The sequence below is a fragment of the Rhinopithecus roxellana genome, chromosome 6 (assembly GCF_007565055.1).
Source record: "Rhinopithecus roxellana isolate Shanxi Qingling chromosome 6, ASM756505v1, whole genome shotgun sequence".
Taxonomy (NCBI): Eukaryota; Metazoa; Chordata; class Mammalia; order Primates; family Cercopithecidae; genus Rhinopithecus; species Rhinopithecus roxellana.
The window spans coordinates 121814599-121841842 of record NC_044554.1 but is presented as its reverse complement, the minus strand read 5'-3'; the positions used below and the strand labels follow the sequence as shown (position 1 = coordinate 121841842).

Sequence of the window (27244 nt, the reverse complement as noted above, 5' to 3'; positions counted from 1 at the left end):
AAACACCTTTTAAACTAGCATAATTAAGTCCTTGAAGAGAAGAATAAAAATATAACATCTAATTAGATGAGCAATAAAACTGCTTTTAGTATCAACGATGTCTGTAGTAATAAGTAAGCCTTCAAAGTAGAACCTGGCAGGGAAGTTCAAGTTTGAAATCTCCATAGTAGCAGTCTTGAGAAATCCAGTTGCAACATTATTTCCCTTGCTCTTGCTGCTTCACTCTATTCAAAAGGAAAAGTTCTTTTGAACTGAGCTATTCAAGTAGCCTCTCATGCTGAGCCAAAGGATTCTAGTCAGTGTCCCCTGAGGAAAAGGTCAGAACAGAGGGTGTGGTTTAATGTCTTTACCTATAGGTACACTGACAGGTGGAATGTGAATTAATACGCCCACAAAAAAGCCTGCCAGACAGGATCCAAGTTCCACGTCACGGCTTTGAAATGGCATTTAGACAAGTTTATAATGTCTGTAAGATAAGTTGGTGTTTTTCCGTTCCATTAAAAAATTGCTTTAATTTAAAAATGTGAAATTAATTATGTTGGAGTCCACATTAGTAGTAATAAGTTATTCAAGTATATAAAATAATCATAATTATTTCTGGAAAATTAAAAACTTACTTTCGCTATTTCCTTAGAAATATTACTCATCTTTCAAGCAGTCACTAAAACTAAATATAGACATTTCAGTTATAACCTATTTTCATATTGTTTATGGAGTACATGTTAAGGAAAAAATTCTTTTTAAAGCTACACTGTATAAAATAGTTTAAAACTATACCACTTAAGGTGTCCTGTGAACCCTGACTAAACTTTAAAAGCCCAAGTTATATATAATAGCCTCTGGGTAGCTCCAGAAACCTGGGCAATGGTGAATAAGTAAGCCACTCAGAATTTTAGATCAACAACTTGCTTTTTAATATTAAAAGATTTTCAATAATGAAAGTTGTTTTAAAGAAAGGAAAAAGCCCTCATTTTGGTGTTTTTCTATCCAGTAACTAAATATCCTAAATCCACAAAGCCTTTATTTAAATGGAAAAACGCATGCTAAAGAAGGCAGGTAATACCAACACAAATCCATTCTACAGTGACTCACACTATAAAGTTGTGTAAGCCAGTACTCAAACTATTTCACGGTAGGTAGGCTAATAATTAGGGCAGAGAAAATTACATTTTCTACAGAAAGCCGGAATTTACAGGGAAATGGATTGTATTTCCTGTGGAGGTGCAGTTGCCTCTTACAAGTCTGGACTAGGCAATAAAAATTTTTTATTAGGCTTACGCGACCCTCCAGTTAGTCTGTGAAGGTGTCTTAACAAAGCACGTTCACAGGCTAACTGGAGGGTTGCATAAGAAACTCTAATAAATACCTATACAAGATAGAGGACTAATCTTATCACTGCTGCAGCTAAATGTGACTTTAGTGGGACTTTGGCAGGTAGAAGTTGTCAATATCCCAGCTGCTCAGCTTTATGAATTGTGGGGACCCATGCTTAGCCTATCAAATACCTCTTAAAATACTCTTTCCCTGCTCCCTCTGCAAACTACAGTTTGTTTTGATAATCTGATATCCAATTTCTCTTATTTGAAGCAAAAACAAAATCTGTAAGTAAGAAACAGCCCTTCATAAACAGTAACATTTAGGTCAGGATAAGAACTAACTACAAAGATAGGAGACAGAAATTACTGAGAAAAATGGACTAAAAAAAGTAACAGATTAAGATGATTACAGTATAGGGCAAACAGTCCTCATAACAGTATATTAACTGATGGAATATTATATTAATTCATGTTCATAAAGATGACCTGGAATTAAAATAATTGAAATTATAGTCTATTGTTTCACCCATTTTTGGAAGCATGTAAAACTTGCTTCCATCCATGTAAAACAAAAACCTGTAAGTCAGTAGTTACATTAGGAACACAGGTCAAGGTAAGAAGCTTACACAAAGAAAATAGAGTAAAATTAGGGCAACAAAGACTCAAAAAAGCAGTATTAAATAAAGATGATTCAGGATAGTGGCATACAGCCCTTGTAACAACAGTAATATTAACTGATGATACTCTAATTGATGTTCAGAAAGGTGACTGAATTAGAGTAATTCAAATTATATTCTATCTTGCTTCCCCTCTGTTTTAGAAAGCATATAAAACTTCTTGCTATCAAAAAGAGTTATAATATGACTTAGAAGAACACACTTTTAATTATCCAGACTAGCTTATTATCCCCGGGTTTCAGATAATCAAGATTTTAATGTATATTTGAAGGCTATTAATTTGCAGCATAGAGTTGTTTCCTAAACAAAATAGCTTTACTTAAATCAAATAATGTCAAACCATTTAACCACCTTTCTTCATAAATTATTTTCTTCAAACTGTAAAACACTTTTGTTGCTCTCTTTTGGACTTTGATTTGTTCACCTATTTCTCTAAGTTATTTCACAGAGGGCCTATAACCTGTAAACATTACCCTGACGGAGCCTGGACCAATGCTGAGCATACTAGGGATAATACTTGAAGGCAAAATGTGTTTCAGTATTTTGATTACAGTTATGTTTCAAACACAACAATGACAAAACAAAATCTTAAGTTATACTACTGTTTCATCCTCAGATTCTTTTTCTTGAGAAAATATAGAAGCATGTAGCTTTGATGTTGTAATTCTTAAAAACAAGTATTAGGAAGCCCATGAAAATTTCTTATAGTGAAAATCATACCATGGGAATAAATTACATATCCATTAATTTCTTCCAAGGCCTAGGGGAATCTCTTGGTAAATAACCTCCTATGGCTCTAAATAATACTTCTGGATTCTGGAAAACTTTAATTGCTGAAAAACTATTCCCAAAGAAGAGAATGGTTTTGATTTCTATCTGATCCAGGAGTCTAGAATCTGTGAAACTATACTCTCAAAGATAACATTTCCGCAGAACCACAAAGAGACTACTGAATAAGGATTGTGTTAAAGAGATTATCTCTCTAAGGGCCTTATGGCAGTCTCTTAAGCATTCTTTTTAATACTATCATGAAAGCTATCCCAACCAGTAGGAACCTAACAATAAAGTAAACATAAGCCTGATTGTATGGTAGCCTGTCCAAGCAAAAGAGAGGTAAAACTATTGCAATCAATGTATTATAATATGGACTTGGACATACCACTGGGCAAGTTATTCCTCAAATAAAATATCTAAAGTAAATAACTCCTATAATACACGTTATGAAATCAGCCAATCAGCCTATAAGGCAGATTCTTGTCCAGTGCCCTGATATTCAAAAATTTTGCCATTGAATGACTCATCTTAAGCATCAAGTCCCATAGTAAACTTTACTTGGTCCCCAGTATACTCTAATATGTCAGACGCTGCTCTCTTCTCTGGTATCAGAGTATCCTGTACAAAGCTATTTTCCTGAATTTCTCTTTCACTGAAAACACAAAGATAGCACAGCATGCCTCCCAGCTGTTATACATTTTGTTATAATAAGTGAAAAAAAAAAAAAAGAAAGTTAAAGGGAAGTATACTATTATAAAGTAGAACCAAATAATGACATGTTGAAGAGGAAAGTGGAATATAAGTTATTTCACAAAGATATGACACATTATTCTGTGTCAATCTGTTAAAAATATTCATCAGGTTCAAGATAATTTTAGTTATTAATTAATGAGACTATTCTGAAGAAATCAATGGCTTTAAGCATCTATCCATGGAAGATTAAAAACTGAACTGAAATTAGTTTAAAAGAAAGTTTTTAAAAACTCCTATTCAAAAAGCTGAAAAATATTATTCACTTAAGAAATACCTTAAACTTTATTAAAAAAAACCTTTATAACTAATAAAAAATACCTTTATAACTTATTATACCTAATGTCAACAATTAGCTTAACATTTTATATAAAAGATGTTAGTAGAGTACTTCAAAATTAAGCCAGAGAACAATGTGAACATTATACTAATAATCCACAGATTAGTGGTTCTCAAACTTTAGTGTGAATCAGAATCATATAAAGGACTTATTAAAAACACAGGTTGCTGGGCCCCCAATTTCTGTAGGTCTGGGGTGGGGCCTAAGAATTTATATATTGAACATATCACCAGGTGATGTTGATATTGCTGGTTAAGGGCTGCACTTTGAAAAGTCTCTGCCGTAGGGTTACTGCTCTACACAAAGCTTTTGTGATCCATTCAGTGATATTTAAATTACAACAATACAGTAGAAGCTAAATAACACAGTGTGGATTTAGTATTTAACAAATTGGGAAAAATCTGGAAAATGCCATGGTCAGACTCCTACTGTACTTCACTACCTGGTCACATAAGCAGACAGCTGCTATGAGCTGTGGTCTTGGCCTGGGGAAGTGAATGTTTCAGGCGGAGCCCACACGCTTGACTACTGGCAGCATTAACAAATTTTGGAGGAGTTTCTCTCTAATAGCCTGTTAAAAACAAGTAGCCTATTGGAACCACTGACCATTTTTGATTTATTTAACATTTTTCACGTTGCTCCTCAAAAGACAAATACTATGTTGCATTAACTAAATTGCTCATAATTTACAATGGTATCAAGTAGTAGCAACAGCATTAATACTGGCCAAGATCCAGGTCAAAAGTACTTAATAGTGGTTAAGAAACAAAAAGTATTAACAGTTGTTTTCATATATGAAAGTACAAATCACAAAAATTAAATACTAATATACCTGAAATAAGCAAAAAACAAAACAAAACAAAAGCAGGACCATGTAGGAATTCAGTGTAGAATCACTTCTACTATACAACTTTCGTACAACCAAAGGGATAATTAGGATGCATATGCATTCAAGCTTTGAAAATGCCAAACAGAAATCCATGAAAATACGAAATTAGCTCAGTCGAGAGAGTGGGATAGCACATTGTACTTCAAACTCAGTACATATTAGCAATATAAGGAGGTTACCTGACTGCTAGTTTCACTTATGGCTTCTAGGAGTTTTTCAACTGCTGCTTGTAGTCGAGAACTAATGTTCAGCACAAGTTCTTCATTTTCAGGGTCTATTTCAGTTCCAGCAAAACCACTCCTCATGAGTCGTTGTGACAGCTCTGTTCCTTCCTCAGTCACTTTTGACCACATGTTAATGTCATTTCTTGGCATATCACTTCCAGAATAAGAGGGAATGGATTCATCTGTAACTAGAATAACAGTATTTTAAAGGCATAAATTAATTATAATAATCATACTTTTTTAAAGTTATAAAACAAAATCAAAGTAACACTGGAAATCATGGAAATTGTAAGGTCTTTTAAAACAGCATTGCAACCAAACAAATAAAATATGCAAATATAGGATATAATATTATTCAATAACCAAGCAAAAGAATGAGAAATGTTATGCTAACAGGAATTTGCAGAAATTGATTATTTGGGTAATTCAGTATTTTTTTCTTTGATAAAAACTTCTGAGATACCTTTCAACAGAAATTCACTACATGCCCACCGTGCAGAGTTTGCTAAGTAATAGGGACATATAGGTGGACAAGATCTGGCTCCAACCCTTGACGACTTTACAATGTAATGAGGAAACACATAAATTATCACAAGAAAAGAGAAGCATTGTGCAGTAGGCTGTTCCAAGTGTACAGAGGGATAGAAATAAGTGCTTGAATTTGTCGGGAGCAGACTGACTTTTGAGCCTACATTGGGATTACAGGATAGAAATAAGTGCTTGAATTTGTCTGGTGATGACTAACTTTTGAGCCGACACTGGGCAATATAATCTGCTCTGGCTATACAGTAAAAGGAACTAAGATCATTTTGTTGCTTGCTACTTTTTAAAGAGGAATACTGGGATAAGATTAGGCTGACAAGCAGTTCTAATTTAATTATGGACATTGTTATCTACGTTACCCACACTATTCTTATTTCTTATGTAAAAAAAAAAAAAATGAGTTTGCATGGGTAGAAGATAAGCTTTCCAAGTGTTTTTTCTAAGCTATAATAAAAGCACAGGCTATTCACCTGACATTAAATACTCACTTGTGGCAGATGTTACAACCCAACAGTGAAGTTTCCTGAAGGGGCATTACCTATTCTTTTATTACATGTAGTACATATTTGTTATCAGTAAGTGTACAAAGTTAACAAATTAAAGCAGAGGAAATCTTCAGGTACCAAGTGCTTGGAATAAGCATTCAGTTTGACACATTAGCTCTCAACTACAAGCAGCAGTTGAAAAACTCCTAGAAGCCGTAAGTGAAAGTAGCAGTCAGGCAACCTCCTTATATTGCTAATATGTACTGAGTTTGAAGTACAATGTGCTATCCCACTCTCTCGACTGAGCTAATTTCGATATTTTCATGGGTTGCTGTTTGGCATTTTCAAAGCTTGAATATATATGCATCTTAATTATCCCTTTGGTTGTATGAAAGCTGTATAGTAGAAATGATTCTATGCTGAATTCCTACATGATCCTGCTTTTGTTTTGTTTTGTTTTTTGCTTATTTCAGGTATATTAGTATTTAATTTTTGTGATTTGTACTTTCATATATGAAAACAACTGTTAATATTTTTGTTTCTTAACCACTATTAAGTACTTTTGACCTGTTCTACTTATTAGAACTTGTCTTGCTAAAGTAGCTAGTGCCATATTGAGTTTTCTTAATCTATGTAGTAATGACATCAGATACAGCTTCAGACACCAGATCTGAATTCAGCACGATTCAATATTCACTAAGCACGTCCTCTTTGTAAGTCACTGGCTGTAGAGCCCAAAGTTGCATTTTAGGGCATGATTTTAAATGTTTGCCATTATATATAGGTTTATCTAATTCTTAAGGTAAGAGTAAATACAACTTTCACTTTGTGTTTTTATTCCCCAAAGTAAAAACATCAGCTACACTGTTACTTATTTATAGTACTCCATGTGCTCAAAATTGAATGCCTTGAAAATATTTAGAAGTGCAAGATAATCTTGGAATTTATTGCATCTTTATGTGAAAAATTAAATGCATTCTAGTAACATTTTCTTTCTCATGGGTACAGAAATGTGAGGCAAAGGGAACAGTGTGATATGATGGGAACTCTAGGCTTTTTAGGGCAAAGGGACATGGTGAAGTGGTGGTGAGGTAGGTGAGAGACCTAAAAGAAGGTAGCTGGAAAGTAAGCTGGATTCAAGTTGTAAATGGTCTTAAATTTTATAGGAACCTTAGGGGTTTTGCTATAAACAAATGGAAAGAGTAAATCATATTTTGAACAAGAAGATAATATCAAACATGTGAATCAGGAAGCAAACTGCAGCAATGCAGAGGTAAGTTAAAGAAGGAGAAAAAATTGGTTACAGGCTATTTCAATTGTCCAGATGAGAAGGGATAAAGACATGAACTAAGATGATGGGTGGCGGGGGGTGGTGTTGAGAAAGAGCACAGGTTGGAGAAGACAATGTAGAAGAAGACAAGGAAAGAAGATTATGTATAAGATGACTCTGGGCTTCCAGCTTAGATGATTCTTAGGTGACAGACAAATCATTAAGAAAAATACTAAGAAATCAGGAGAAAGTATACAGAGTAGGGATGAAAAATGATTAGTCTGAAGTGTTAATGGGATTTGTGGAGATGAGTCAACTGTTAGAATTTTGGGTCTGCAATGACTTAGGAGTCATTTGTAGAAAGGTGAGAGTTGAAACCTTGGAAGTAGATACATCTGTCTTAGGAGTAATATTTAGTGAGAGAAGGAAGGCAAAGTTGAAGCCTCTGTATATCATAATCCAACAAAAGAACCTGTGTTAAAAAATATCAGAGAGAGGCAGGAGAAAGATGTTCCAGCAGACAAAAAGGGACAGCTTCAAGACACTTTAGTAACATTATTTGTCTAAAAAGACAAACAGGACAAGGACTGAGAAAATGCTATGGAGACTCCTGTGTTCACCAGCCTTGATTTCTATTCCTGCAGTACCAAAGCTGCTCTCTCAAAGGACAACACTGACCTCCCAGTTGTCAAATCATCTGGGCGCGGTGGCTCACGCCTATAATCCCAGCACTTTGGGAGGCCGAGGCAGGTGGATAACGAGGTCAGGAGTTCAACACCAGCCTGACCAATATGACCAAACTCCATCTCTACTAAAAAATACAAAAATTAGCTGTGCATGGTGGCACGTGAGGTGGAGGTTGCAGTAAGCCAAGATTGCACCACTGCACTCCCAACTGGGCAACAGAGCAAAACTCCGTCTCAAAAAAAAAAAAAAAAAAAGTTTGCTGAAATTTACCTTGAGCAGGGAAAAAAGGTGAGAAAAATCCAACACTTCTTACAGTTTTAAGGCAGTATGAAGATAGTCTAATGTTTTGGGCTATAGAGAAGGAATCAACATGAGGAAAAGACTGAAGGTATTGTGTATTAGATGGGAACAAATCTCAACCACAAAATACAGAGGGTGCATGAGAGCAACTTATAAAAGGTCTCTGAATGTTAGTTTCTTGAAATGGCTAATTTTAAAAAATAGACATTAAAGTACCTAGAAAAGGTGAAGATGTCAACTAGCTTAAGGTATTTTCTTAATAACATTTTGAAGGTATAAACCATCTGAAATAATCTGAATATGTTCCAAGAAAAAAGTGAATTAAAAAAAAATCCTATAAAATAGAAAAAACAGAAAGACTTTAAACAACTAGTCTTGGAGGGAAAAATTCAGAGGATAATATAGATTAGCAGGGGAATGTCACAAGATGCCAATAATAATCTTAGAACATCCACTTTGGTAAACAGAATCATTTCAAAGTGGTGAACCGCTTGGATTTATGTCTTAAACATAGTAAATGATGGTTATTAAAGTCCTTTAGTTATTAACTTTATGAATTATAACATATTCATTCCCTGACAGATAACAATAAACTCCTCAGGTTAAAGCAGGATAGGCAATTTAATAAAGCCTTCTCTGCCCCAAAGGCTCTCTTCTATGGCTCCAATGGAAACCACTAGGCTTTAGTCTGACCCTGGTATCTGACAGTTGAGAAAACTGTACTGAAGCCCTGGGAGACTTAACAGGTTTGCCCAGTATCACAGTGGGCTAGAAAAGAAACAAGGCCTTCTGATTAGTGCAGTGGTGCGATCTCGGCTCACTGCAACCTCCACCCCCTGGGTTCAAGCATTCTCCTGCTTCAGCCTCACGAGTAGTTGGGATTACAGGTGTGTGCCGCCACACCTGGCTAATTTTCATATTTTAAGCAGAGATGGGGTTTCACCCTCTTGGCCAGGCTGGTCTTGAACTCCTGACTTCAGATCATCTGCCCGCGTTGGCCTCCCAAAGTGTTGGAATTACCGGCGTGAGCCATGACTCTCAGCCCCTAGCATTCTTTCTGTAAGAACTAATTTCTCCAAAAGGAGGCAGCAGCAGATAAGATTCCATCCCTGGCCTCCTATGGTAGAGGTGAGCATAAAACCACTGAATCATCACAGCGAAGACCTGAAGGAAATTTTTTTCAACACAACCTGGGGAATTCATTTTTATGAACTGATCTTAATATTCATTCAGGTTTAAGTGATTTTATGTTAGCTCAAAATTTCCCTTTAATTTCATAAAGTAGGTTACTCTTATGAGGAAGCAAATATTAGCAACTTTGTTATTCAATTTTTTGAGTGTTAACAAGTCCATACATGTTTAAAATCAAAACATGTTCAGACTTAAAGGCTGAAAATACATCACAAGTGTTACAACAAAGTCATATATGAAAACTGAAAAGCAAAAGTTGCTTTGCAATTAGATTGATTTAAATTTTTGTTATACTAAAAAACATAAAATAAATCTTTCAAAAGTGTATTTCATTTTAAAAAATAATGCTTCCATTATATCTATGAAGGAATGTCAGAAAAAATTCTTACATATGGAACACAGTAATATTTTAAAGCCAGTATTTTCTTTCAAGTTTATATAAAAAGTTTTAAATTATAAATTCTAATAATTCAATATATCCTCAAAGATGCAAGATGGATCCATTAAGTGTCCCCCAGTGATATTAGTGGTTACTCTAATTTTATTAGTAAGACACTGCTGCTAAACATAAAAACAGTAAGATGGAGTTAACTAAATGAAAAGTAAATATAACCAATGATACTAATCCTAGCAAAATTATCTCTGCTACAATATTCTATACACTATATTTCTTAACTCTGGATTTAGTTTTTCCTCTTATCTCAACATTATTCTTTCAGAATTGGTCAACAGTTAACTAAAATTTTAAAGGGTGTAGTTAATTCAAATATATGTAGTGGTTTTAAGCAAAATATTAAGTATTATGACTATTTTGCTTTGAATCAGAATAGCAATGACTTCTTCATTAGACTATGAATTGCTGTAAAGCTGAAAGCATAGAGAAATAGTTCAGCAACTGTCTGTAGAATTAAATTCATAAAATTGCTTATAATTGTAAACTATGGTCAGTTGCAGTGGCTCACGTCTGTAATTCTAGCACTTTGGGAAGTCGAGGCTGGTGGATCACTTGAGGTCAGGAGTTCGAAACCAGCCTGGCCAACACAGTAAAACCCTGTCTCTACTAAAAATACAAAAATATTAGCCAGGCATGGCGGCAGGCACCTGTAATCCCAGCTACTTGGGAGGCTGCGGCAGGAGAATCACTTGAACTCGGAGGTGGAGGTTGCAGTGAGCAGAGATTGAGCCACTGCTCTCCAGCCTAGGCGACACAGAGAGACTCAAAAGAAAAAAGAAAAAAAGAAAGAAAACCATTACTGTATCTTAAAATAGGATATACATATTTCATCTGTGTTGGAAGATTTAGATACACTTATGCAAGAAAATAGGTTAGTTGATCAGAAGTCTTTTTAGGTCTGCTTTCTCATGGAAAATGAACATAAATATAATCCTCTGTGCTTGAGTTAAATTATCAGTTTATTCCTTTTTATGGAGACAGTGCTCTGGAAGTAAGTTCACTGTCTTTCAAGGCATGTTGTCTGCTGAATACTTTGGCAGCCATGTTGAGAAGTATCTAAGAGAACTACTAACAACAACAACAAAAGCACAAAATACATCTGTAATGCACAGAACATTCTCAGAGTATCTTTTGAATATGGCAGTCAACCTGGTCTCTAGGTCTTACCAGTAGAACTGCAGAATCCCTCCCTAAATGGTTAAGTGAAATAAGCTTGTGAAATAATTGTTTTTTAAAAAGCATAATTTGATAAACACTTTTACCAGACTAAGAAAATGTTACCTAATTCTTCTCTACAAAGATCCATATGCAGAAATAAAATAGCCGTGATTGAGAGCTTGTAACCAAGAGTGAATTTGAAAAATTCTTCTACCAAGTTTGAAAAGAGTGAATTTGAAAGCAAGGTTTAAAATTCCGTATTATTTCAGCTTTTAATTTACTAAAAGCAATTTTTAAAACTATCTTTGAACTCAACTGAGGTGTTTAAAAATCAGTTTTATTTGCAATTCCAAATCAAGCTTTTCTCTGTACTTAGAAACACACTACTGGCCAACTTATAATTAGGCAAACCTTCCATAAATGGGATAATTTCTTCTCATTTCTCCACATGAAATTTAACAAACAGAAAGCTTTTCAAAAGTTACAAAAACTGGCATCTTAGGTCTGTCTCTAACTGGGAGAGATGCTTGAGTGTGGAATGGTAGTGAACTGCGAGCTTGATCTGAGCCAGGAGTCCAGATTCTATGTTTCTCCATCTCACAAAACTTTTCCCAGCTTTTGATTTCCTCATTTCCCTCTCCTGCAAGGAAAAAGAAATTGAAAAACAAGAGACAATGGGGTTCAGCAATATGATGGGAAGAAATGCAAAGAAGAGGCCAGGCATGGTGGCTCACGCCTATAATCCCAGCACTTTGGGAGGCCAAGCCAGGCAGATCACCTTAAGTCAGGAATTCAAGACCAGCCTGGCTAACACGGTAAAATCCCGTCTCTACTAAAAATACAAAAATTAGCTGGGTGTGGTGGCATGCACCTGTAGTCCCAGCTACTTGACAGGCTGAGGCAGGAGAATTGCTTGAACCCGGGAGGCAGAGGTTGCAGTGAGCCTAGATTGCGCCACTGCACTCCAGCCTGGGTGACAGAGCGAGACACTGTCTCAAAAAAAAAAAGGAAACGGAAAGAAGAGCCGAATCCACACAGCTGAAGGAAGACAGAGTTACAAAGACAGCTCTGGCATATCAGGACCTAATCTCTGGATCCATATACATTGCATAATATTTCAACCCACTTTTTCAAAAGGAAGAAAGAATCTAGCAGAGAACAGTCCAAAGATGAGACCAAACCTTGGGTTTCTTATTAAGGCTTTCTTCCAACCATTTCAACAGGTATGTGAAACTGATGCTAGGTTCCTAAAAAGTCTTTATTTCTAATCTTTCCTTAATTTATAGGACGGTTTCAGGATATCATCCATACCTCACAGATACTGGTAAGAGTCCTGAGTGCTGATGCAGAAATTTTCTTTTATCAGTGGAGAAATGTAACAGCATTCTGGTTTATGTAGGCACCGTGGCAACCCTGGGTAAATATAATGACAACTCTATGATACCCACTTGCAAATGCTATACAATAATGGTGTTTGAGAAGAGTCACTCTAATGTATTTCTGTTTGAAGGTCCATTTGCTGGAACATACTTATTTTCTCTTCTATATTTTCCACACATGGCAAAATGCCTTGAACTCAGCAAGATTTGTTGAAATGATTGTTTCAACAACATAGAAAACTAGTACCTCTTGTATGTTCCTCATGGACACATGACTTTACAGATGCCTCTGCTTCTGACCTCCAAATTAGGCTGGCAGATGACTGGCTTTTACTAGATCTATCTAGAATCCCAAGGACATGGCGACCAATTGTTTCTTCAACAGCTGCTGTTGTCTTTACAACTTCTAAAAGGATCTTCAAAAGTCTGTTATTAGCTTTCTGGAGTGCATACCTGTATAGATAAAGAAGCATTGATTAAAATGTTTAATATTTTTGAAGCAAACACTTTGCTTATGTCCACTAAAAAGTACACTGCAAAATATTTGATTTGAAAAATAACAGATGATCCTCTTTGTTAAAATAATACCCAATAGCATCTACAATAAAGTGCTTCTTGTTTTTTATTTGTGACTATATTATAAAATGATTTGTTTTGTCTGAAAAATTTTGGCCAATCAGCTTAATCATACCATTTTTCAAAATGCACAATATTTAATTGACTTGAAAAAAATAACTAAAGTCTTAAGCTAGTAACTAGGTTAAGAGAAAATTTTGGGAGACAAAATTTAAGTTTTAAAAAGTATGGCAGTGCCAAAGCATATGCAAGTTATTGAGCTTGCTGCTCATGGTTATACATATGTATTTTGTACATTTAATCTTTCTATATGTTAAACATAAAAACATATTTTAAAACATAATTTTAAAATCACACCAGAAAAAATTATGTGGCAGTATTTGTACAAGTTAATGGTAATGAGCTGAATATTTACATTACAAAAAGTAATACTTAGGCAGAGATCTGTTTTTAAAAAGGTCTGTAATGAAATTTCACTATCTGTCAACACCAGAGGGAGTATCACAGGCTGTTTTTATTACATCTGCTCCAGAGACTGAAATTTCTCAAGTTACACTCACCACTCATTTCAGTCAGTAGAAGAAACCTGTTTTCAACTAAATAGAATGAATTTGGTGTCTCTCTTTTTAAAAAGTAATCCTTATTTTAAAAAATCTGGAAAATACTGCTAACCACCCACCACAAAACCTCAGCAATAACTATGACAATTTTCATGCCTATATTTCTAGACTTTTCCTCCTGCCTCTCTTATAAATATATACATATTTTAAAAACAAAAATGAGATCATCCTGAACAAAGTGTTTTTGTACACTCTCTTTTTTGCTTAACATGAACATTCTACCATGTGAAGCAAGGTACTTCCATAAGTGGTGATTCAGAAGGTTGCCTGATTAATTTTCTTAAAAACTAAACAACTCTCTTGTCCTAGCAACTCAGTTCAACAAAGGCACACTTTATACATGCAGACTAAATAAAAGATTTTCACGGTAAAGGTCTTCTGCCTTAAGATAGTTTTATCTTTTAGCTTCACACTGTAGGAGATTGCCAACAATCAGGCTAAAGGATACCTGTTTTCCCAGGCACATGACATATCTATTTTAAGACAAGATAATAAATGGAGAAGTTTTCCATTAGTATTTGTCAAGTGAAAGAGACAGTTCTATTTTTGCACCTAGATCAAGTTCTCTGCTTATGTAATCAAGAATACTAAAAATAAAACTAAAATAATTTAGTAGGAAGCCAAGGGTTTTATTTCCTTAACTTGTTCTGAGGTTTTGTTTAAGCGCCGAACTCCAGGACTAGAATAATGTGAAAATATTTCTACTTAAATGATTAATATGATGGATTAAAAAAAAAGAATACTCATTTTATTGGCACTTTCTGTAAAAATTCCTAAAAATTAAATACTGCATAGTTTTCAAAATTTACCAATTAGAGATAAATAATATAAAATAAACAAAGTGTTTATTTTATATTGCCATGGTAACTCTAATTTTCATACACTGTCTTTCTTGTTTGAGTTCCATACTGACTGCGTTCCATACTGATGATCCAATGGGGAAGCCAAAATCTTAGGGGCCAAATTCCTCCATGCAAGCTGAGGAAGGAGGTTAGGAGGACACAAGAGGGTTGACAGTCACAGAAATTGGAAAAGGAGGAAATTAAGTTAGTAAATATTAGTTTTAATTTAAAATTAAAGAAATTATTTTCATTTGAACAAACAAAGTTTAAAATATTGTGCTTAAAGTCTTTAATACTAATGTAGGATAACTATTCTTACCTAATATTTTATATTTTTATATTAACCTCTACAAAATCAAAGTAAGGAAAAGTTTTGCTAACATCAGGTGATTAATTTATCCCTCGGATATGGATTAAAAGTTGTCATCTGTTATGTAGCAAATGCATGAAAGAAGTTTAGAATATTTACACAGTAATTTTTTTCTCAGAATAAGCAAGGCAGGGGATGGCTTACACTGAATACATGTCCATACAGTGAAAGAATACAGTTCACAAGTAGAACTGTGTTTTTAGGATACAAAATGGCATATAAGTATAAAATTAATCAAGAAAGTTTCAATATCCAAATACCTTAATATTAACAGTTAAGTATGTGATTAATATCCAATCAAAATTTATATAGAAATGATTTTTTAAAAATTGTATCTATCTAATGATAAAAAACTGAAAATCCTTTACATACTACACATTTATGGACATGTTTCATACACAGATAGTATGATGATTTTTAAGACAAAGTATCAGTGTACAAGATAAAAATAAGAACAAAGTCTATTACATTGAAACAACCATTTTAATTTACTTTGCACTGAAAAAGTACACATTTTGTATACCTTTCATTAGACAAAATCTCAGGAGGCACATGTTCAGGTTTTCTGTCCAATTCCTTTTCTTTAAATGTCTGTTCTTCAGCTTCTCCTTGGTTTTCATTTCCATTCTGTTTAAGTTTGAGTAAAGGAAGAGAGGAGAAGACAGAAAGAAAACCTGTCATCTTGGAAATAGCATGTCATTCTTCTATATGGGTATGAGATAAAACAGAAATCTCTGTGCACAAAATTGATACTGTTTGGTATAATATTTAACTATATTTGAGACTAGTGTCATCAAAAGAGGATAAAACATTCTCGTACACAAATAAAAAAGTTTAATGGGTTCAAATTATCTATGCTATAGTGCAACAATAAAGTTTGTTAGGTTCTCTTGTTAACAGCAATGTCAGATGCAAATTACCTTAAATGAAATATAAGGCATTTTGACTCCACCTACCTTACACGTATGCAGTCACAAATATGTTAAGCTCAGTACCTATAAAAGAGTACATTTCATACCAACAACAAAGATAAACAAATCCTACTGAATTGTTGATCCATTGCTCCTAGGTGGGCCAAAGTCCATACTACCTGTGTTTGCGTACTGCTGTTGCGCAGCTCACAACACAGCTTCTCTCTTCCAGCTAAAGACAGCTGCTTTAGTGCTTCCAGCTCCTCTAAAAGCACCCTCTCTCTCTCTGAAACCAGGTTTTCATTATCTATGGAGGATCTCTAAATAAGAAAAAAGGTCATGAGAGAATATTGTTTGCGACAGAGAAAAAGGGTAGAAATATTAAGCAGATTTCTTTTAACCCCCGGGACCAATAGGTCCTGGTTCTACTTATGATTTGTATTCCATCATAAGGGGTTAAAAGTATATACAAAGATCAATGCAAAATTTAAAATATTTTTAAAAAGCCAATTAAGCCTAAATATTCAGGAATTTGTGCAGTTCACTTAGTTTTTGTCAATTTTGCATTGAAAATTAAGAAGTCTGAATTCACAAAATGCAATGAAGAAAAGCAAAGTTAATTTTCCAAATTATGTTTTATGCTCAGCTCCCAATTTTCCTATTATTTTATATTTGAAAGAATACATGTTAATAGTTATCTCTAGTTATTTCTTATCTTCTTTTTAGCTTCAGTTTTCAGAATTAAATTCAATAAATCTGTTTTCATAAGAACTTCTATATAAATATTTCTTGCTTTTCTGCAATGGTTTTGTGAGTATATTTTACATAGCAGTTGACAAGAATCCAGCTCCCAAATACCAAGAAGTATTTAAATTTAGTCAAGAAAGGGATAAGAATGTTAAATAAATTTGCATTTCTCAAATCAAGAAGAGATGTTTCCCTGGAAAGAGTTCCAGAAGCATACTACTTCCGATTTCCATTCATGATTAAAAAGACGGATTAAAGACAGATAAAGGTAAAACTTCGAGATGCTAATTGGTGGACTCACAAAACTATAAATGAATATAGTAAAACTGAACGATAGTAACTGCATAATGGAGCACCTCAGCACAATGTTATTTCCAAAATGTCAAACTGCATTTGCTATATATGGTTAATGGATTTAAAAAAAAAAAACCCAACAACCATGTAGCCACTTTTCCAGTGCTTGAAAAAGGAGTTAAATAAAATGACAGAAAGACAATGCCCACTCCAAGGTTGAGATAGGTGTCCCTAACAAGATCTAAAGCTGCTGTGTTAGTATAGAGTGTGTTCCTGATGCTAAACATATGTAGTTTATTCAGATTTTGGCAAAAAAAAATTATGGCTACATAAAAAATACTGTTGTTTTTACTGGGGATCTGGTTCAAGTTGGTGTTTGGAAAAAAAAAATTGGGGAGAGAAAAGGGACTACAAGACCCTTACCTGGGCTAATTGTCTATTAAGTCTCTTAATCTCTTCTTGTAGCTGTTCCTGGTCTTCTCGCTGTCTCTCCATTTGTCGCATATGTGCCTGCCTTAACAATTCTGTTGCCTGTTGATGTTCTTGGTATTGTCGTACAAGTTCCTGCCTCATATCTTCCAATTGTTCTTCATTCAACATTAGTTGTCTAGAAGCATCCATGCTTGACACCGAAATCTCATCATGAATCTTTAAGAGTAAAAAAAAAGAAAAAAATTCAGCCATAACACATTTTGTAAAAATCTGTCAGCATTAATATTTTAAACAAATACGAAAGCAATTCTATTACTTATCCCATAAAGCATGTGATTTTATTATTAAACAAAAACATACTTTTAAAAATGGTGTTTTTCTTCATTGCAATTCCAAAACAACATAAAGCTACTTTATTATCATTATATATGTTATTTTCCAAAAGCAAAACAATTATTTATCAATTAGTTTAGACTTAACCTAATTCTAATAGAAAAAAAAAGAACTAAGATACTTAAGATTCCTTCTACCCTTAATGAAGCTATAATGCCATTATTCCTCTTGACATTTTATGAAGGGAAAATAATATCAATGGAATATTTATATTTTAAAATTAAATGTACGAAACATGAGAAACTATCCACTTAATTTACACAGTGGTTATCACAGTACTACAGGGAACTACTGATAAAAAATAATTTTCAATACATTTTATTTGAAAATAAAAGCTTTACATTCCAGAGTCTCACGCTCATAAGAAGTCAATTCCTTAATACGTTCTATGAGTACATCATTTCCTGGAGAGATGTTACTTAAACAAATCATTTTGCTTTGCATAGCTGATGGTAAATTAAAGAGGTCTTCAAGAACACCTAACAAGTTTCGCATTCCACAAAGAGATGGTAATTTTATTTTATTTATTTCTTTTTGATACGGAGTCTTGGTGTCACCCAGGCTGCAGTGCAGTCGCACCATCTTGGCTCACTACAATCTACACCTCCCCAGTTCAAGTGATTCCTCTGCCTCAGCCTCCCAAATACCTGGGATTACAGGCATGCACCGAAATGCCCAGCTAATTTCTTGCATTTTTAGTAGAAATGGGGTTTTACCATGTTGGCTAGGCTGGTCTCGAACTCCTGACCTCAAGTGATCCACCTGCCTCAGCCTCCCAAAGTGCTGGGATTACAGGCATGAGCCACCACGCTTGGCCTGGAGTTGGCAATTTTACTTGAATATTAGTCTGAACAAAACATAACCTTTCCTGAATATTAATTTAAAAATTTAATTCAGATAATGTTAAAAGAAGTAGGATTTATTACTTTCTGTTAAAGGCAGTGAACTGTTGAGGTATAGACACAGAACAGATCTTCTATTAATAAATAAGTAAAGAAATCAATAATTAGGATATAGATAGTAAAATCTTTTAGTCTTCCTAAATAGGTAGCTATGTCCTTGTAATGTTGTTATATTTAATTAAGCAAATCTTTTATTCACAGATATTACCAAATTGTAGTATAATTAATCTCGAATTGGTTGAAACAGAATTAATGTGTGTACAACTTACAATGGGATTTTACCAGGTACAACGTCTTTAAGATAAACAAGAATATTATGAACCAGACTTGTTTTATTTGATACTAATATTAAGTCACTTATCCATATATCCTACAATTAATAAAACACATTAACAGTGTGAATTGGCCGGGCACAGTGGCTCATGCCTGTAATCCCAGCACTTTGGGAGGCCGAGGACGGTGGATCACAAGGTCAAGAGATTGAGACCATCCTGGCCAACATGGTAAAATCCTGTCTCTACTAAAAATACAAAAATTAGCTGGATGTGGTGGCACGCGCCTGTAGTCCCAATTACTCAGGAGGCTGAGGCAGGAGAATCGCTTGAACCTGGGAGGCGGAGGTTGCAGTGAGCCGAGATCGTGCTACTGCACTCCACCCTGGCGACAGAGTAAGACTCCACCTCAAAAACAAAACAAAAAAAAAACAACAATGTGAGTCATAAGACTGAGTTTGATATTTTCCTCCTCCAATATTATGCAGCATTATTGCTAGTATTTTTATAGTGAAGGAATTCACAATCTTTAAATAAGTTTTTTATGTTCAAGGAGGCATACTTACAGACTGTCTGACTATAAATGTCTTATCTTTGGAGAGCATTTCTTCTGATATAGTCAGCACACAGTCCTTTGATTCTCGTATATCATCGGGATCGTTATTTGATAATAAAATTTCCTTTCCATGTTCTCCTAACTCTTTACTAAGTGGTTTAAATTCTTCTTTAAATTTCACATCCACTGTCTCAAAGGTCTGAAAACCAGTTTGATCCTGTGATAATTTCATTTCATTAAAATAATGCTGTTTTTCTTGCTGACACACAGCATGTGCTTGCTTTGATGATGTAGTATTTTCTTTTCCCCCAGATATTCTAGACAGTTCAGTTTGTTGAGCAAATGCTATACTCATTGACACAATAACCTAAAGAAATAAAAGCAAACAATAAAGGATTTAGAAATATCAGCAGGAATTTAAAAAGCAAGTTACTACTCAAAATTGTATGAACAGAAAAAAGCATGGCCTCACAGTTCTAAACAAAAAGAAATCCTATAATAAAGTAATACCGAGATAGATTCTCTATTTTACAATAAATCTAATGTCAAAGTATTTATTTTACTGCCTGCCATTTTAAATAAAAAGTAAAATGTTTTCTTACTATAACAGCCATAAATGTTCAGTAAAAATTAGAAAATAAAAGCCCTTATATTTCTCTCTTCCAAGAAAAATCACTGTAAACATTTTAGTAAATACTTTCCCAAATCTTCTTATTCTTTACAGAGATAGATATGAATAGATACAGATATCATTTTCCTATAAAAATGTGATCATATTCTAATACTGTAATCAGTTTTTATAGCTTAACTATAGTAAATATATCTTCAAGTTAAGAAATAGAAATACATTTCTATATAATTTCCGATGGGTTCAAAGTTTCGTATTACATACATGTAGTATAAGTTTATTAAATCAGTTCTCTATGTTGGACATTTAGAGTGATTCCACTCCTTTACTATTTTAAACACTAATGTGATGAAATATTTGTAATTATATAATTGTGCATATATTTTCTTATTTCCTCAAAACAAATTCCCAGAAGCGGAACACTTAGTTTGTATGACTAGTAAATATGAGTAGGCATTTCATTATAATCCAACTTGACTTTTCACTACCACTATGATCCTGAATCCCTGCTTATTCTAGCCTCCCATCCCACCCCATGACAGGTACTTAGGAATTATGACTAGCAGTTTTGGCTCTGACAAGTCCCTACACCTTTGAGAACCAACTGTATCAATAACTTTATGTCCTTTTTCCACAGATAATTTGTAATGAAGGAAGGCTGGTTGTAATAAACCCAGAATAAAGTATGCCTGGGATTAGAAATATTTGTACTTACAGACCTGCAGCCTTCTTTGTTTTCCTTGCTGGTCCAGGAAATATAACTGAACTTTTGTTTTAATTTCCTGTCTTGAATCTTATTCACCTATGTGGGGTCCTGATTCCCACCTGGTTCCTGTGCTAGCCTCCTTTGGAGTAATTTGACTCAAAAACACAAAGCAAATAAATCATTAAAGCTGGGGTTCAAAATCCTATAGTCTTGCCTAAGCTAATTTTCCAAAAGGTAACATTATACTATTCCATATCTAAATGAGTCTGTCTAGAAGTATAATGCACAACTGACTTAAGAGGAATAATTATAATACCAGTAGCCAATGCAGAGAAAATGTAAGTGCTGCAACATTAGGAATGACATCACATATTTAGTAAATGTTAGGGCAGAAATTTGAATCAAAATGTGTCTATACAGAGCTCAAGCACCTTAAACACTACATATCATCCTGCTTCTTCCCAGATAATCCTGCTACTGTATCTCACCTACCAAATGGGACCTCTGGGTGGTGCCTATGCTAGCTCAGAAAGAACCAGGGTTTGGTAACAACAATGTCATCTGGAACATACACCCATTACAGCAAAATGTCAAAAGACAAAGATAATTAAAAATAATTAACTAGATCATACAACTTAACAAAACATATCTTTAATCTTCTGTAACTAGTGATCAAAACCTTATGACTGCGTTTTGTTTTAATTTCCTGTCTTGAACCTGATTTGCCTCTGTCTCTTCATACTGAATATATTGAAAATGTAACATGGAAAAAAAAAGATTAAAAATATGAGAGAGAACAGAGATATGAAGGATAGAGAATGGTCAATCAACATCTAATTCGAGTTCCAGGCAGATATAATAGAGAACAATGGAAATGAACTATTTCACGAGATAATGGCTGAGAATATTTACAGAAGACACCACTGACAAGATTCAAGATGATCAACGAATTATGATAAAAACAAATACCTCATCTCTACAAAAATATCTGTAGCTGGGTGTGGTGAGCTACTCCAGGGACTAAGGTGAGAGGACTGGGTGAGCTCAGGAGTGCAAGGCTATAGTGAGCTATGATCACACCACTGCACTCCAGCCTTGCTGACAGAACCCATCTCTTAAAAAAAAGAAAAATGAAAAAAGAGAACACCAAAATCAAAAAGAAGATCTTAAATGTTTCCAAAGAAAAAAAGATGTATTAACCACAAGGGAACAACAAAGTAACAAGGACCTTGTCGGCAGAAACAAGAAATCAGAAAACACTGGAATGTTACCTTCAAAGTTCTGGCATAAAAATAACTGCTAACCAGGTTCAAACAGTCAACAAAACAAACTTTTATGGATAAAAACAAAATAAAGAAATAAAATAAAGACAACTAAAAAACATAGCTTACTCCCAACAGATAATCAGTAAAAAAAAAAAACCTCTAAAAAATTTTATTCAAAAATAAATAAGATTCTAAAACGATGGCCTAAGATGCAAAAAGGATTAGAGCATAAACGTCCTTCTTAAAAAAATATGTGGGTAAATTGAAATACTGATGCTACAAGGCAATAATTGCATCTGAACTATGGAATAAGAAAACACAAAGACTGTGCTTCCGGGCAACATAAAATAAGCCCACTACGGCCTGCTTCTCCCACTGATTACCTAAAAACTCTGAGCAAAATACAAAACAACTAAAGAATTCTGAAGAGTAAACAGTGGCTAGGAGACTGCAGAGGGAAGTCAATACTTAGGTGATTTGTACGGGAAAGATGAAACAGGAGTTTTAATCTGAACCTAACTGGGTGGACTGCCTATTTAAAAAAAAAAATTCACATTCTTCAAAGAATTGTAATGACATCCAGAGCACATAAAACATAAAATACAAAACATTTAATGTACAATTCAAAATTAGGCAACATAAAATTCGTTGTATGTTGAACTCATTGTCAGCACACCTGTTCTAAAATAAATGCTAAAGGAAGGTTTTCAGGCTAAAGAAAAATGGCACCAGAGGGAAATCTGAAATTTAAATAACAGCAGAACACATACTCTTCTCAAGTACACATGGAGCATTCACCCGGAAAAGTCCACATTTTAGGCATCAAATTTAAAAGAACTGAAATTATATGAGGCATTTTGCCAGACCACAAAGAAACTTAAAAATTAATTAAGTTAATCAACCATGGGAAGCTATCTGAAAATCACAAAAATGTGAAAATCAGTGCATTTCTAAATAACCCATGAATCAAAGAGGAAGTCACAGGGGAAATAATATATTTGGATTGAATGAAAATTTGCAGAGTGCAGCTTTAAACATTGCTTATAAGGAAACATTGCTATACTTACAAGCTATGATGTTTAAAGGTATAACGCTATGCTTGAGTATAGCATTAAACGCATACATTAGAAAAGAAGAAATTCCCATTAGAAAAGCAGAAGAAGAGCAAATTAAACCCAAAGCAAGCAGAAAAAGGGTATCAAAAAGATATGGGTAGCATTTGAAAATAAAAACAAAACCAATAAAAACAACAATGAAACAAAAAGCTGAATCCTTAATATATCAATACAATCAATAAACCTCTAACCAATCTGACAAAAAGGTGAGAAATAGGGATAACACTACAGATTCCACAGACATTAAATAATAAAAGAATACTACAGGCGGGGCATGGTGGCTAACACCCATGATCCCAGTACTTTGGGCGGTTGAGGTAGGTGGATCACTTGAGGTCAGGAGTTGGAGCCAACATGGTGAAACCCCATTTCTACTAAAAAAAAAAAAAAAAAAAACCCACAAAAATTAGCTGGGTGTGGTGGTGCAGGCCTGTAATCCCAGCTACTTGAGAGGCTGAGGCAGGAGAATCACTTGAATCCAGAGGCAGAGGTTGTAGTGAGCCGAGATTATGCTACTGCACTCCAGCCTGGGCGACAAGAGCGAAACTCCATCTCAAAAAAAAAAAAAAAAAAAAAAAAAAGCATACTACAATACAACTTTACCTATATAAATTCAACAGCTTAAAGGAAATGGACCAATTCTTTGAGTTATACAAACTACCAACACTCATTCAAAAATAAATAGATAACTAACATAAAACTAAATCTATTAGATAAACTGGATTCATAGCTAAAACATAGTTCAACAAAGAAAACTCCAGGCCCAGTTGCATTCACCGGCATATCTAAAATATATTTAAGGATGAAATAATACCAATTCTATGTAAATTACTCCAGAAAATAGAAGAGCAATATATTTCAACATTGCATGGAGGCCAGCATTATTCTGATATGAAAACCAAGACATTACAAGAAAACCAAACTTGAAATAATATTTCTCATGAACACAGACATAAATATCTTTGCCACAATATTAGCAAACAGAATCTAGCAACGTATAAAGGGAGGGGGTTGTCTCCCAGAGGGCATGAGAAAACTTCTAGGGATGACTGAAAAGTTTTATACCTTGATTGTGGTATTAGTTTCCCAATTTTTAACACTTGCTAAAACTCACCAAATTTTGCAGTTATAATTGGTGAATTTCATATTATGTAAATTATACCTCAGCAGAGATGATTACAAACAAAGAACAACAAAAAACACAAAGGAAGCTGCTGAAATTCTGAAAAACTGGTATCATAAAGATCACTTTCTTTTGTATATGCATTCAGATTAGAAAGAAATGACAGATATAAGAATTCTGGTTTGGGGCCGGGTGCAGTGGCTCACACCTGTAAACCAAGCACTTTGGGAGGCCGAGGTGGGTGGATCTCGAGGTCAGGAGTTCAAGACCAGTCTGGCCAACATAGTGAAACCCCATCTCTACTGAAAATACAAAACTTAGCCAGGTGTGGTGGTGTGTGCCTATAATCCCAGCTACTTGGGAGGCTGAGGAAAGAGAATCACATAAACCTGGGAGGGAGAGGTTGCAGTGAGCGGAGATCGCGCCATTGCACTACAGCCTGGGTGACAGTGTGAGACTCTGTCTCAAAAAAAAAAACAAAACAGGATTCTGGTTTGGAAACTTAAAAAAAACAGACTTAACTACCCTGTTACTCTTTCCTTTCCCTTCGCTATACTGTCTAAAAAATCCAACCAACCTGATTGGTCTCATTTTAAATTTATAACCACTACCTCTAAAATGGGCCCTTGGTGGAATCAGCCAATTTAACTCAATTTCCCTAGTTTACTCCATTTCTGATTCCTTCCCCTAGACAGAACTTTTCCCTCCTCTTAAACTTCCAACATCTTCTCTTTCTTTGTCTCTCTCAGGTGTTGACCTTGCTTCTTGTTTTAGTGAGAAAATGTAAGCAATTACTAGAAGAGAACTTCCACAGGCTCTGAATACTACATCTCAAAAGATACCTGAATAACAAACCAAATATCCTTTGCCTTCCTTCCTGTTATTATAGATTAAACTGCCATGCTCCTATCTAATGGCAACCATCCAGGGTATGGAATCCCCTCTCATCTAATCAAGACCACTACTCCAGCAACTGCTCCTCTGTACCCTAAATCAGCTATTTCCCTCCCTCTCTCTTCAATCATTTCCATGAGCACAAAAGTAGATGTAATACCTATTATCTTAAATAAAAACAAAACAGCAACAAGAAAAACTCACCACTTGACCCCCTACATCACTCTTTACCACTCTATTTCTCTGCTCCCCTTTTAAGTAAAACTCCTCAATATAGTTCATCTCCTCATTCTTCTCCTTCATTCTCTCTCAAACCCAGTCTAATCAGTTTGTCTCCACCATGCCATCAAATGTGTTCTCGTGAAAGTCACCAATGATTTCATCTTGTAAAATCAAATGATTAATTTGCAGTAATAATCTGGTTTCTGCAATGCCCATTCTTTTGTTCTTCCCATATCTAACTTACTGCTCTTTCTCCATCTCCTTTGTTTTTCCTTATTTATCTGGTCTCTAAACACTGGCATGCTTCAGGTCAGTTCTCAGATATCTTCTCTATCTACACTTATTCCCTATATTAGTTTTTCAAATTTTTTCACTGCAATCCATGGCAAACATACACACACATAAAACAACAAAACCACATGTTATATTATGACCCAAAGCATACACAGGTACATAGGTGTCTATATAATTAAAACTTTCCATTAATATTAAAATCCTACACCCAACCCCCTAAATGGATTTCATGCCTTAAAAATGAGTTACAACTCACAGTTTAAAAAACATTGCACTATATGCTAACTCCCAAATTTATATTTCTAGTTTTATCTTATTTCCTAAAATCTAGATTTATATATCCCAAACACTGACTTTACTTAACATTTCCTTGGCTGTTCCTCAACATTTATATTTGGACATTTAGTAAATATTTTTGCATTTAATGAGTCAAAAGCTGAATTCTGAGTCTCCTCATTCCTCTTCAAAACTACTCCTTTGCAGTCTTTTCCATCCTACTAAAGAACTCTAAGCAAATACCAACTCCATTCTTCAAGTTGCTCAGGTCAAATAACCTAGAGTAATATACTCCCCTTAAGTGTGAGCCCTTGCCCTCTTTCCTTGTATTTCTTCCTCCTGTATCCAGGAAAAGGAAAATTCTCCTCCTGTACATCTGCAGAAAAGACAAATCTGTGCCAGGATTTCACAATATTTCACCATGAATGTGGGAGTTGCAGGATTAAACTGAACTATCCTCCAACTCAGCAGAGGTAGCAGCTGGGCAAGCAACCTTCACAAACTCTAGTCAAGTCTCCTGACCATGTCTTAAAGACACCTGTTAGAGTAATTTTTGATCTTTCTTTTTGTCTTGTCTCTCTTGACTTTCCCTTTCATATTTCTTTAAAAGGTCCTCAACCTGATATCTTCCTGATTCACTCCCTCACTTCCTTTAGGATTTTCCTCTAATGTCACTTCATAAAGTCAGGCCTTCCATGACAACCCTATATAAAATAACACCATCTCACTCCCCATGGATTTTCCTAGTCCCATATTTTTTTTTTCTTCCTTTATAGTACTTACCATCGTCTGTATGCTATCTGTACCAACTAGAATGTAAGGTCTATGGAAGCAAAGATTTCATCCTCTTTTATTCTCTGTTATACCTCAGCACCCAGAACACTGCCTAACAGTGAAATGTAAATGAATGTGTAATTTCAGTAGCATGTGCTCAAATCACAGGAGGACTCTAATGTGATATATACTGGGAATCACTACTGTTACTGGGCTTCTTCTATATAGCCTTGTGCTTTTAGAAAAACGATTCTCAGCCAGGCATGTGGCTCACCCCTGCCATTCCAGCACTTTGGTAGGCCAAGACGAGTAGACTGCTTGAGATCAGGAGTTCAAGACCAGCCTGGCCAACATGGCAAAACCCTATCTCTATAAAAAAAATACAAAAAAATTAGTTGGGGTGGTGGTGCACACCTGCAGTACCAGCTACTTGGGAGGCTTAGGTGGGAGGATGGCTTGAGCCCAGGAGTTGGAGGTTGCAGTGAGCAGAGATTGCGCCACTGCACTCCAGCCTGGGCGACAGAGCCAGACCCTGTCTCAAAAAAAAAAAAAAGAAAAAAGAAAAATGGTTTTCAATCTTCTTCTATCATATCTG

The 27244-nt window shown here is 34.8% G+C and overlaps 1 protein-coding gene across 1 annotated transcript in view; it reads right to left on the bottom strand.

Annotated features, from left to right (window-relative positions):
- Positions 1 to 27244, bottom strand: part of AKAP9 (A-kinase anchoring protein 9) — a 177421-nt gene that overhangs the window by 53990 nt on the left and 96187 nt on the right. The window contains 6 exon segments of the mRNA XM_030932036.1: positions 4926 to 5158; positions 12685 to 12890; positions 15369 to 15472; positions 15936 to 16076; positions 17221 to 17445; positions 19363 to 19719. Of these exon segments, the coding sequence (XP_030787896.1) occupies positions 4926 to 5158; positions 12685 to 12890; positions 15369 to 15472; positions 15936 to 16076; positions 17221 to 17445; positions 19363 to 19719 (1266 nt within the window).